The following is a 13001-nucleotide window of genomic DNA, read 5'->3' as shown; positions in this document are numbered from 1 at the left end:
GTAACCTTATCAGCACGTCAGATCTCTGAGCTGCAGATTCTTTCCTGCTGTGAGCCTTCTCCATAAGTCTGCGGGTGCAATTCAGCTTCGGACGGTGCCCTCTTTTTTTGCCTAAAGTGGTTTTGGAGATTCATTTGAATCAGTCCATTTCTCTGCCTGCCTTGGACCGGGACAGAAATGAAGATGAGTATTGCGGTATTAGGAGGTGATTAAGGCTGTTCGGAAGTCTGATTGTCTATTCGTGCTCCATGGTGGAGGTAAGTAAAGAGCTCCAGCGACACGGGCAGTGAGTGCCCGCTGGGGTAAGGAAGTTGTTATGACAGCCTAGGTGGCTGCTGAAGTTGCCTTACCAAGACAGATTAGTCCACATTCCACATGGGTTCAGGCGGTATCATGGGAAAACTTCGTTTGTTGTCTCCTGTTGAAAGTGGCTGAATGGCGACATGGTCATCTTTGCTTTTTTTTCTCCAACTATTACTGCTTGGATGTTAGGGCTAGAGAGGACGCCGCCTTTTCGCAGGTGGTATTGTCTGGACCCCTGGCAGCCTCCCACCCTTTTTGAGATTAGCTTTGGTACATCCCATTTGTTGGGATTGGCCTACTAGAACGCTAAGGAAGGAAAAATTACTATTTACCTGATAATTTCCTTTCCTTCAGTGAAGGGTAAATCAATCAAAGACCCAGCCTTTCTTAGGGCGACCTATTCAGCATATGATTCCTGCTCTTCATTGTCAACTAATAAGTGACTTCTCTAGCCCTTAGTTTGCTAGAAATGTTCCTTTCTTTGACTGAGTTCAGTGTTCCTGTTGGTTGAGAAACATGAATGTTTGCCTGTTGATAATATTCAAGTATAATCAGTTTGTCCACAGTTTGGCGTTTCCAGAGAATACTGGTGGGCTGATAGGATAGGACTACATGGCCATGACATCAGCATTTGCTCCGTCTCCATCTGCAGGCAGAGGTGCGTAACCCACTTGTTGAGATTGACCTACCCTTCACTAAAGGAAAGAAAATGATCAGGTAAGTAGTAATTGCGCCTTACTGCCAGTAGTGCATAAGCCCATTGAGGCATCAGGCATTCTGTGTGGCAGATACACCATTCAGATGAAGCAGCATGGAAAAGAGCCCTGCCTTGTCCTCTTAGAACCTAACATGTGGCACCAATGGCTTCAACTCCTAAAAGTGCTTCTCTCTGTGTCTGGCAGAGCAGGCGTTAAACGTTGCAACAGTAGAAGATTGAACATTTGAATGCAGTTCCTGTGTTGTTAGCCTAAGGGGGTAATTACTGCTGGGGAAGAATCACGCTGTCCTCAGTTTAATTCACAGAAGCCTGTCATAAAATACATCTTCAGTCCTGCACATTAAAATGACACATGAGGCTCAAAGTGTTCTTCTCGACCCAGGTATCATGGTCACTCGTCATCTCAGAAAAGAACATACACGTCATGTTGTCTTCTTGCAGCGCAGTAAGAAAAAGTGGCTAACTCATTAACCGAGCTGATACAAGCTAATAGTCATAGGCAACCCATGGGTGGCTCATTGGGATCCCTTCATGGGTGGCTCATTGGGATCCCTAACCTGTCACTTGCATAGAATCCTAAAATCCCTCCTTGTAATGGAAAAAGCTGAATTCTTAGGTTCTGATATCGTCATTGGATTAAGATCAAAATTGTCCAAGATCGTCTGCACAAGCCTTTGAAACTGCACAAGGGGACCTACGTAGGTCACCATCTTTGGCAAATTCTTACCCGAGTCCCATAAAAAAAAATATCCAGACCTGCAAAGAATCTGCATACTGATTCTCTCTCCTGGATTTCTAGGTATGTTTGCACCCACTCAGAGGACCGAAGGAATCTCCACATCAGATATCATCACCAGGATCGTGCGGGATTATGACGTATATGCCAGAAGAAACTTACAGAGGGGTTACACAGCCAAAGAGTTGAATGTCAGCTTTATAAATGTGAGTCCCCGAAAGTTCCCCCTTCGTTGTGCAAGCTATGGTATTTGTACCTTTTATGCTGTAACTTGTGATCCTGCTTCAGGAGAAGAAATACAACCTGCAGGAGCGGGTGGACAAGGTCAAGAAGAAAGTGAAGGATGTGGAGGAGAAGTCCAAAGAGTTTGTCCAGAAGGTGGAGGAGAAAAGCATCGACCTCATCCAGAAATGGGAGGAGAAATCCCGGGAGTTCATCGGCAACTTTCTGGAGATGTTTGGGCCTGAGGGAGCCCTGGTGAGTCACTGTTTCGGGGGGGTTATTTGGGAAGTGAAAGTGATTGCAATCCCTTTGGTTGAAGCCATTCTCCAAGCACTGGGGAATTCATTGAGGCGATGCTGAAACAGCGTGAGGCTGCTGCAGATAAGTGTACAGCCCTGGTTCGTTGGTGATACCTGGCTGTAATGCCGTGCACCAAACTGTGACCCTTGTTGGCTATAAATAACCAGGGGGGGGAGGGGGCGGCTGCTGCAAAGTGATCCATTGCTCTCAGTGCAGGTTGTCTGCCATGTTCACCTGAATTACCTCGGGAGCTAATGCCTTTATGGGATTCCCTGCTTCTTCAAAAGATAGTAAGATGATAGGTGGGATCAACCAGTCTTAACTACTGATGCCTGGCATGAAGGATAGTTTTGTGTGCTTGAATGTCCTTCTGGGTGCAGGTAGGAAGGATTGCACAGCACATGGGGGAGAGTATGTGCCACCAGCCTGTTTATCACAGCCAGTGATGACCATTAGTGCCAGTCATGTTAATGAATTACTGTCCCTGTGTATTGAGAGAGAGCTGCAGAAGGAGCTCCACAGGGCAGGTGGGAAAACACTTTGTCTGTACGGCAGCGTGCACAGCTAGAGAGTGCATCGAGAGCCTTTAAATTGTCCAACTGCTGCTAGCATTGTGTGTACAAGCTGGCTCTCCTTGTGGCTATTCACACAGGTGGTTTTGTTACATGGTCAAGGTTAGAGAGAGACCTTACCAGTAAGAAGGAGAGAGAGACTGATTTTTACCATCAAGGGAAGAAGTAAGTGGGAGCGTAATAGAGCTGGATGAGAGTTCTGCCCAAGTTTTGGAGCGGGTATCTGTGACATAGGGGATGTCGTCATTTTCTCAAGTGTAGTGGAAGGAAATAGATCTGATCCCTGGTTCAGGCTGCTTTTCCATAGAGAAGTACTTGTAACTTCTATGCACTCAGGCAGGCCAATCTGCACTGGTGGGTTATGTACTCTTACCAGCAGATGGAAATGGAGAAAACAGACTTGCTTACATCACTGATATATAGCCCTGCCCCGCTATCAGCCTGCCAGTATGGTGGACATGCATCTCCCTAGTGGGGATTTCTTGTGTTGGGGGGGGGGGGGGAGAAGGAAAGAGAAATTGAGCTCCTGAGGCGACATCAGGCTGGTCCCTTCCTCAGTTGAGCCTCAATGCCTGGCCAGATTTAGACTCTAAAGAATGTCAGGGGACATGAGTGAGCTTGGGGGTGAAGGCTTGTGTGCTCTCTCTCCCCCTCCTGCAATTGCTGGCCCAATCGTGCTTTCAGCTAGGGAGGGCAGAGTTCAGGTAAAAAAAAAAAAGATCCTCTTTCCTTGCCGGGTCATTTCTCCCCCTCCATGCTAACCCACCGTCGCCCCACACACCTCCGGTGAGTCAGTGGAAAGTGGAAGCAAGCAGTGTTCTGGCAGCAGAGGTCAGCAGTTAGGGCAGCATTTGCTCCTAGGCCGGTCCTGTTGGTTGGCTGCGTGGTGAGCGCCTAGGTTGCTGCAAAATGTGCTTAAGCCACGGCGGGTATTTATTTTCCAGTGCGCACATTGGGGCTGTAGCTTAGAGTTGGCGTGCAAGCCCATGGCATAGACTTAAGTGCGTAATTGCGCGGGTAAATTCACGTGTGCATTGACATGCATGCAGAAGACCGTAGGAACAGGAGAGTGGCCTTTTGGTGAAGGATAATGGTGCTAGGGGCTAAAAAGTCTAAATGTCTTTCTATTTGTGTGGCTTGCCATATAAAGGCAATCAAGCCAACGCTCTCACTTCGCCTATGTCAGCGCTGTCTGGAGGCTCAAGGCGATTTGCCTCCCAAGGATTTTGCCACTATTGGGGCATTCCCTCTATTGATGGAGGACTCTGTGGTGGGGGGTGCAGGAGGTGATCCAATGGACAGTTCCCCTCCCCCCTGGTTCCCAATGGGAAGGAAGTCCTCAGGGGAGGGATCAGAGTGCCATGTTCAATCCTGTGGGTCCTGTTATGGATTCAGCCGCCTTCTCCTGGGTGGAGTTTTTCCAGGGGTTACAGGCCTTTCTGAAAGAGTGTTCAGTGCAGGCTAAGCTGCCTCGTAAGTAATAGATACTTCAAAGGTCTTCACACTTGGCTCCCAAGTCGGTAAGTGCCATAAAGAGAGTGTCCCTAGTGAGGTAGAGGAAGATGAGCATTGTGAACTGTTGGATAATTCCGGGGGTGACTCAGATTCCATTTCTCTGGAAGAGGGGGAAATTCCAGAAGAATGGAATTTGAGACATACCTGGAACCATCCAACTGTTCATTCTGCCTGATTTGGAGCCGTTTTTCTCAAGGATGAGTTGTCAGGTCTGACTCAGACCCTAAAAATGCTCGGAGTAGATAGGGGTGTTGCTACAGGAGTACAAAAAGACCTCATCTTGGTTACCTTGCACAAGGCATCCTGTTCTTTCAGTTTCTGGAACCAGTGCAGGAGTTGATTGACCTTGACTGGAATGCTCCGGAAGCAAGTTTTAAGGGTGGGCATTCCTTGGCGGGCCTGTACCCCTTGGATCCAAAGGCAAGCAAGCAGTTGTAATTCCCAAAGGTTAATGCCCTGGTGTGTGCTATCACCAAGCAAATCACCATCCTGTTTGATGAGGGAGCTGCTGTAAAGAATGTCCAGGATAGAAGGATTGAGGCTATCCTTAAGCAAGCATTTGAAGCGATGGTTATGAATTTTCAAATAGCTTCTTGCTGTTGCTTGGTGACCCAAATAGGTTTGCATGTCTCTCAGGAGGTTCAAGGAGTGGGACCAATAGCGGGCCGGCGCTGGAGCCAGAAGCTGCATTTTTAGCGGATATGGGCTGTGACTAGGTGCGTTCGGCAGCTTGAGGTTAAGCTTCCGTGATAGTGGCAAGATGCCTGCTGTGGCTGTGGAGCTGGTCAGTGGATAAGATTTCTAATTCGAATTTGACAAGGGTGCACTTGAAGGGTTCTCTCTTGTTTGGAAGTGAATTGGAGAAGATAATGACTAGATGGGGTGAATCCAAGATTCTGCAATTGCCAGAGGACAAGAAATCGGCGTCACTGTCTTTTGGAGCAAGGTGCTCCAGGGATTTCAGTCGCTTTCACCCTTAGGAGGTGCAACGAATCAGAAGTCACATCCCTTTGGAAGATCCCAGTCCTTTCGGCCTAAGAAGAGAAATAAGGATGCGGGCTCCGGGACCAGAGCATCTCAGTGTTCGCAATGAAGGTGCGGAGGCCCACTTACTGGTTCTGGAGATAGACAGGCATCTATTTCACTTTTTCACATGTGGGCCCAAATCACAACAGACAAGTGGGTCCTTGGATGTAACAAGAGAAGGCTATGCTCTAGAATTTCTCCAAATTCCTCCTGATTTATTTATGGTCTCTCCATGCAACTCGCTAGCGAAGAAAGTGGCATTGGAGGCTACAATTCCAGGGCTGTAATTCCAGTTCCTAGATCGCAGGAAAATAATGGGATGATATTTTATTTATTTTGTCATTCCCAAGAAGGAAGAGATTCCTTACGACCAATCCTGGAATCTGAAGGGAGTCAATCATTTGTGTGTGACTCACTTCAGAATGCAAATCTTACACTCAGTAATTATGGCAGTACAGAAAGAGGAGTTCCTCACATCTCTTGATCTGACAGAAGCTTAGCTACATATCCCCATTCAACAGGAGCATCGGCGGTTTCTTCATGCCGTTCTAGGGCACCATAATCAGTTTCAACCCTACTGTTCTATCTGGTTACAGAACCCAGATCCTTCTCCAAGGTCATGGTGGAAGTAGTGGCGTCTCTGTGCAAGGATGGCATTCTAGTGGGTCCATATCTGAACAACTGGTTGATTCAAGCCAAGAGTGTGGAAGAGTCATTTGGCATCTCGCAACATGATCTGCCTCCTTCAGGAGCTAGGCTGGGTGGACAACTTAGCCAAAAGCAGTTTACAGCTAACTCACAGACCCTATAATACCTCTTGATATGGACAGAGCAGAGTGTTCCTGCCAGAGAAACACTCTTGAGATGACTCAAGTTTAGTCCTTGAACTTATCTGCAAGTCTTAGGGTCGATAGCAGCTACGTTGGAGGTGGTATCATGAGACAGAGCACATGTGTGGCCACTTCAGCGTGCAGTGCTCTCATGGTGGAATCCACAATCGCAGGAGTACACAGTAAGGCTCCACTTACCGATGGAAGTCAGCAAGCAGTTGCAGTGGTGGTTGCAAAGTGAGCACCTCAGGAAAAGAGTGGCCTTGGAGACTCCTGACTGGTTGGTGTTATGACAGATGCAAGCCCTCCTGGGTTGGGGGGCTCACTGTCAAGAGTTGATGGCACAAGGTCAGTGGCATGACAGTGGACCAATTGTTTGGAAGCCCGCACTGTTCGCTTGGCATGTCTGTGATTTGCTGAGTGACTGGTACATCGAGCAATGAGAGTAATGTTGGACAATGCCATGACAGTTGCTACTTAAATCATCAGGGTGGAACCAGAAGTAGTCAGGTGTCACTGGAGATAGATGCTCCCATGGCATGGGCAGAGCAACATTTTCAGGTGTTAACTGACTCTCACATTGCTGGGATGGACATTGTAAAGGCCGATTTTCTCAGATTGCAGGTCTTAGACTCAGGAGAGTGGGAGCTGGCAGACGATGCCTTTCAGCTCATAGTTTCTCGATGAGGTAGCCATATCTTGATTTAATAGCAAGCTACAGCAACATAAAGGTGCCACGGTTCTACAGTCGCAGAAAATACACATGAGCTTTGAGAATCTATGCTGTTGTCCATCAGTGGCCACAGAAAAGAGTGTTATATTTTTTCCTTCCCTGGCCGATGATCGGCAGGGTAATTTGGTAGATTGCGAGTCATACCGAGACCGTGCTTCTGGTGGCTACAGATTGGCCACTGAGACTGTGCTAAGCCAACCTTCAATGTCTCCTAGAGGGCAGTCCTGTGAGGCTGTTGGTCAAGGAGGATCTTCTGCATTGGGACCAGTCATGCATGAAAATCCGGGTTGGTTCTGTCTTTACAGTTTGGCCCTAGAGTGGGCTCGTCTGCTGAGGCATGGTTATTCTCCGGCAGAGAGATCCACATTGCTTCACACTACACAGTTTTCTACATCTCTGGCTTATATTAGGGTTTTTAAAGTATTCAAAACTGGTGTGGGGTGAGAAGTTCTCACACTCTCGAGTAGATATCCCACTCATTTGGAATGTTTGAGGGGATATTGGTTAAGGGTTGACCTTAAACACCCTGAAGGTGAAGGTAGTGGCTCACGCATGCTATAGAGGGCAGATTAATGGTAGGCCTTTGTCCTCCCTTCCAGATGTGTCTAGGTTCTTGAAGGGAGTCAAGCATCTACAGCCACCCTTGCACCTACCAGTGCTTCTTTGGGACCTTATTCTGGTATTGAGATTTTTGTCGAGCCCTACCTTTCAGCCGCGGCGTGATCCCTCCTTGAAGCTGCTTGCTTTGAAAACGGTTTTCCTGATGGCAGACTGTTCAGTGAGGCGTATTTACAAGCATCAGATTCTTTTTTGCTGTGAGCCGTTTCTACGAATAATACTGGCGGCAGTGCAGCTCAGGACAGTATCTTCCTTTTTGTTGAAGGTAACATCCGAGTTCCTTTTGAATTAGTCTATTTCCCTGCCCACATTGGACAGAGAAAGATGAGTGAGATTTTCAGTTGTTTCACGCCTTAGATGTGAAGGGGCATCTGATGTGGTGCTTGAAGGTTACTCGCTCTATGAGGAAGACTGATCGGCTGTTTATTCTACATGGTGGAGTTAGACAAGGAGAACCAGCGTCGCTGGTGACAGTAGCCTGTTGGCTTAAAGAAGTCATCATGGCTGCCTGTGTGGACATAGATGTTCCATTCCCTAGCAAGTCAGGGCACATTCCACTAGAGCACAGGTGGTCTGGTGGGCAGAGATCTGATTGTTGTTTCCAGTCAAGAGTTTCTGGGCAGCAACATATAGTCTTCCTTACATACTTTCTCCAAGCATTACCACTTGGATGTTAAGGTTCAAGAGGATGCGGTCTTTGCTCAGGCGTGTTGACGGAAGCGCAGGCAGCCTCCCACCCGTTTCGGGAATAGCTTTGGTACATCCCACCAGGTTGGATTGGCCTGCCTGAGTGCAGAGAGAGGTGAAATTACTTCTTGCCTGATAATTTCCTTTCCTCTAAGGAAGGCAGGCCAATCTACAATCCTGCCCTGGGCTGCGTACTTGATTTTGGTTTCAGCTTGTCCCTTATTTGGGGATAATGCAGAGTTTTCTTTGTTATGAGTCATTTGAAGGACTGGTAAGTGAAGAACAGGCGATGTTAAATTTTTTTTACTGAGCTCAGTATTTCCCAGTTGGCTGGAAGTAACGAGTCGCTGGCGTTTAATAGTCATGGTTCAAGGATAATCAGTTTGTCCACAGTCTGGCTTTGCTAGAGATACTGGCAGGCTGATGGGACAGAGCTATAGGTTTGCGATGTCAGTCAGTCAGTATTCTCTGTCTCCATCTGCTGGTAGGAGTACATAACCCACCGGTGTGGATTGGCCTGCCTTCCTTAGAGGAAAGGAAATTATCAGGTAAGAAGTAATTTCACCTTTGATGATAAGGCTGAGCCATGTATTGCTCTAACAGTGAAACCTAAAGCCAGGGCAAATAGTAGCTAGATACAGACACTTTCTGACCTTCAACATAGGAAGCTCGGGCCTCAGTATGTGATGGTGATAGAGAACAGGCTTTGTTCAGGGGCTTCTGATAAGTGGATTAGGAGTGGAGGAGTAGCCTAGTGGTTAGAGTAGTGGGCTGTGAACCAGAAGACCAGGGTTCGAGTCCCGCTGTCGCTCCTTGTGACCTTGGGCAAGTCACTTTACCCTCCATTGCCTCAGGTACAAATCTAGATTATAAACCCTCTGGGTATAGGGAAATACCTGAATGTAATCTTCTTTGAAGCACTGAAAAAAGTGCAAAAAGTGGAATATGAAAAAATCGAAATAAATATATAAATTATATAAGAAGAAAACAAAGCTGAAATGTTAAATTTTTCTGTGACCCTGAAATGAGCTCTGAGCAGCATTATAATTCTCTTTCTCGTCTCCTCCTTACGCAGAAGCACATGCTGAAGGAAGGCAAAGGAAGGATGCTCCAAGCCATCAGCCCCAAGCAGAGCCCGAGCAGCAGCCCTGCCCACGAACGCTCCCCCTCCCCCACCTCGTTTCGCTGGCCCTTCTCCGGCAAGGTCTCCCCTCCTCCTTCCCCGCCGCATCCCTCGCACTCCAACGCAGCAGCCTATGACATCAGCGAGGACGAAGAGGATTAAAAGCCGTTAATGGATCGCCTCTTGCTTCATCGACTCCTGAGCTGTGACCGTGGAACCCGGTGGAGGGCAGCGGTGACTGAGACAAGACCTTGAAGAAAAGCCCCTTTAGTACTGCAAGACTGGGGACGACGGGAAAGCTCCTAGCCCAGAGCCTTCTGGTTTCCCTACAGCATAACCTTTTCTTTTACTGTTTACATTTATTCGACTACTTTGTTCCCTTTGAAGAAATCTGTAGGGGCTTTTTTTTAAATTGTGTATAGGGGGAGGTGAGGGGAGAGGGACGCGGATGCCTTTAATGACGTGGCGTTCAAGGGTATATTTTTTTTTTACCTTGTTTGAACCTTAGACAGACTGATTCCTGAGGGATTTTAGTGTACGAAGGTGGTAGTTTGTTGCACAGCAGGAATACCCAGATTCAGTGCATTTCCCCCACACTCCTTAGCATCCTTTCCCCTGAGGCCAGGGATGAGGGGGGTATGAAGTGTGGCAGTAGACTGGCGCACATACTTTGAAGCTGCACACGCTGATGGGATTACGAGTTGTTTTCTCTTTGCTCCAGTTCCTGACGTGCTTTTTAAGTCTGTGCTTGTTCTCGTACATATTACGCACAAGCCTCCAGAGACACGAACGTGCCCGGGAAGGGCCCTCGTGCGGGACGGCGGACGTTGAAGCGAGTGGCCGGAGCGCGCTGCCGGGGAAATCTGCGGTCTGTGGGAGCTCCTCCAACAATGAAGACCTGCGTCTGAGATTGGCTCCCTTCCACTGCTCAGGTTTACTGCTGCTACACTTCTGTCAGGACTTGCAAGCTGTCCCCCGTCCCCCCCTGTCTGCGTGTAAACCCAAGCAGGAAATAAAATTCCCTTGGAAAATGTTTCAGAGGGGCTTGCTTTTCCACTTTCTCTTCAGCACCCCAGCCGTTTCCTGTTTGGGTGGTGTGGTACCTGTGTTTACTTGTCCGGTGGTGTGCTGTTGTGTGTGTGTGTGTGTGTGTGTGTGTGTGTGTGTGTATGTGTTTCTTTAACGTTCAAACCCGAGATATGGACATGCAATCGTTTTCCCTTCTGTGCATTCCTGGGCTGTGCACGTTTTTCACTTGTATGCACAACCGTTCACTACCCCACAGTATTTTGTCACCTCGTGCATTTTGTTTCATTTGCAAATCAGCAAAAGACTGGCTGAATTTGCAATATTCAGTCGAATACCTCTTGTTTAATGGGGAAATGGGCTTTCTATTTTTATGTTCGTAATTTCAAAGGCTGTTTGCACTAATTTACTGCTCAGAGTCACAAACCCACCTCTAGCTTTGCTTTGCTCTGCTCACTGAAATAATGAATACAAGATGCTGTCACAGAACTGAATGACTGTGTAAGTATTACTGTATCGGCACAATATGTTCTCTGCGTGTGGCGTTTGGGATAATGCCCATTCTTCCATTGTTCCAGGTGTGTGCTTACAAGAGAAGAAGGATACAGGATGGGCCTTGTCCTCTTCAGTCATCACCAGTCATTAAAGAATTTGTGTAGCCAATGCTCTGCTTGCTGCTCACCAGCTTAAGGGTGCCTTGTACTGGCGCCCCATAGTCTGCTACCGTCTAGGAGCTCTGCGTGCAGGTGGTGAGGCTGCAGATGTCCTCCGTTTGTAGGCCGCTAGTTGAGCACAGCTTTAACCTGCCCGTTTGCTGCTGACGAGCCTCTCTCTGAGGGTGTGTGTGGGGAAACGCTGTTCTCCACCTGGGGGGGAGGTGGCAGAATCTGGAAAAAGTGTGTCAGATGAATGCTCTGTTGCCTTACCACTGTCGCCCTACTGGTGCCATCGGTTGCACCTCGCTTCCCAACAGCCATGCTGAGGCCCTCTACAGCACCCTTTTGTGTGACATTTCCCCCCAAGGGGGCTGTGGGATCTGGCAAGGGATAGGGATTGAAGTGGGTGACATTTAAGATGTATGAAGGGGGATGTGCTGTACTGAAACAGAAAGGGAATCGAGAAACTTGAAGCCAATATTTTTAACACATCCCTTTCATTTTAAACCATTAAAGAAATCCATAAGTGCTGCATATGGTGCAATATTTCTTGTGCAGAATGTTTACTGTAGTAATTAGTTTTCCAGTTTCATTAAGGTGTTTTAAAAAAAAAGCTTTTTTTATATATATAAATCTGCAATGTTACAAATTAACTCTCACGGGGATTGTGATGGCGGATACAGCCATTTGGTTGAGCCAATCAGATACCAGCATGTGTGATGCTGCGAAACATCTACTCTTAGGGACCATCTTCATCTCAGAGGTAAAACTTTTAAATTGATGCGGACTGGCACTGCTTGCTTTAAAGGCTCAACTCTACGGTGCACCAGTCTCGGGCAAACCCCCGCAGTTTTAAAGCTGTTGAAATGTTTTGTCGGTTCTGATTTATAAATGCCGAGTTTAATTTAGTCCGCTGATTGTCTGACCTCCGCCATGACTTCCAGACGCAGCATCAGTGGACGACCGTTTGCATTTTAACATCCATTGGCATGGGCGAGAAGCTACTGTAGGAGGCCAGCCCTAGACCCCCCTCAGTAAGAAGGTGGCAGGGGGCATATCAGTTCAGTGAAGGTTGTGGGTTTCCGCAGTCTCACAGTATTGTGTAGTATTTGTCCTATCGAGGGACAGCTCTCGCCATCACCCCCCCTGTGCATTATTCTCAGAAACAAGTGACTCCTCCTGCTTACAGCACCTTCCTACCTGAAAAAGCCATACAAGTATTTCTTAGCAATATCCATCACCTGTAGCCTATGCCCAACAAGTCTGAAATAGCGATTAACCATTATTTCATATTGGTTTTCTGGAACCTATGCGTGATCTTGCCTTTTCTTATTTATTGCTTTATTTTAAGAAGAAAGTAGGGCTTTGAATAAATATTATGCTGCATGAATTGATTTCCTCAAATACTTTCATTTAGATTCCATTGCTATTTTTAGTCCAGGAAATCTCTAACTTTTAATAAATAAATGTACTAATGTTGCCTTTTGAGTCTGCAAGTATTTTCACAAATTGTTTTTGGTGTAAGTTGTAATGAATGGGTTTCTTTGTAATTAACCAATTAATGGTGTTTTTAATGTTAACTGATATTCTCAGATTGTGCCAGTGTGGAAAGCATGCGTTTTTGTCTAATTCTTCGGCTGCTCTCTGTTTATCTGTCGCCTTCTTGTCTGTGACGTGCTCTATATGGGAGGAGAATTATGATTCGAATCCTGTCCCCCTCAGAGCATACTTGAATCGTGCTCTACCTCCACTCCTACTTTATCCCTGCTCCTGGTCAGTACACCTAGGTGACCAGGAACACTTTCTGGCTGAGAGTTGGAAGGGAAACCACCTCTCCAGTGGCCATGTTTACTTCCTGTTGGCTTTCTCGTTTTCATCTTTTTTTTTTAAATGAAAAACAGTGCTTTTGGAAAGTCACCTGTCCTCTCTCCCGAGT

At 47.1% G+C, this 13001-nt stretch overlaps 1 protein-coding gene across 4 annotated transcripts in view; it reads left to right on the top strand.

Annotated features, from left to right (window-relative positions):
- PCYT1A (phosphate cytidylyltransferase 1, choline, alpha) overlaps positions 1 to 13001 on the top strand; it is an 83740-nt gene that overhangs the window by 50334 nt on the left and 20405 nt on the right. For 2 of the 4 annotated variants that reach the window (XM_029616678.1, XM_029616679.1), the window contains 3 exons: positions 1821 to 1963; positions 2046 to 2234; positions 9336 to 10421. In XM_029616678.1, the coding sequence (XP_029472538.1) occupies positions 1821 to 1963; positions 2046 to 2234; positions 9336 to 9545 (542 nt within the window). In that variant the 3' untranslated portion in view covers positions 9546 to 10421. Of the gene's footprint in view, positions 1 to 1820; positions 1964 to 2045; positions 2235 to 9335; positions 10422 to 10987; positions 12836 to 13001 lie in introns of those variants that run through there. The other 2 variants (XR_003858713.1, XR_003858714.1) reach the window with 2 other exon arrangements.

Source organism: Rhinatrema bivittatum, chromosome 9 (genome assembly GCF_901001135.1).
Source record: "Rhinatrema bivittatum chromosome 9, aRhiBiv1.1, whole genome shotgun sequence".
NCBI classification, from domain to species: Eukaryota; Metazoa; Chordata; class Amphibia; order Gymnophiona; family Rhinatrematidae; genus Rhinatrema; species Rhinatrema bivittatum.
Note: the sequence above shows the minus strand (reverse complement) of the source record. Positions and strands in the feature narration are given on the sequence as shown.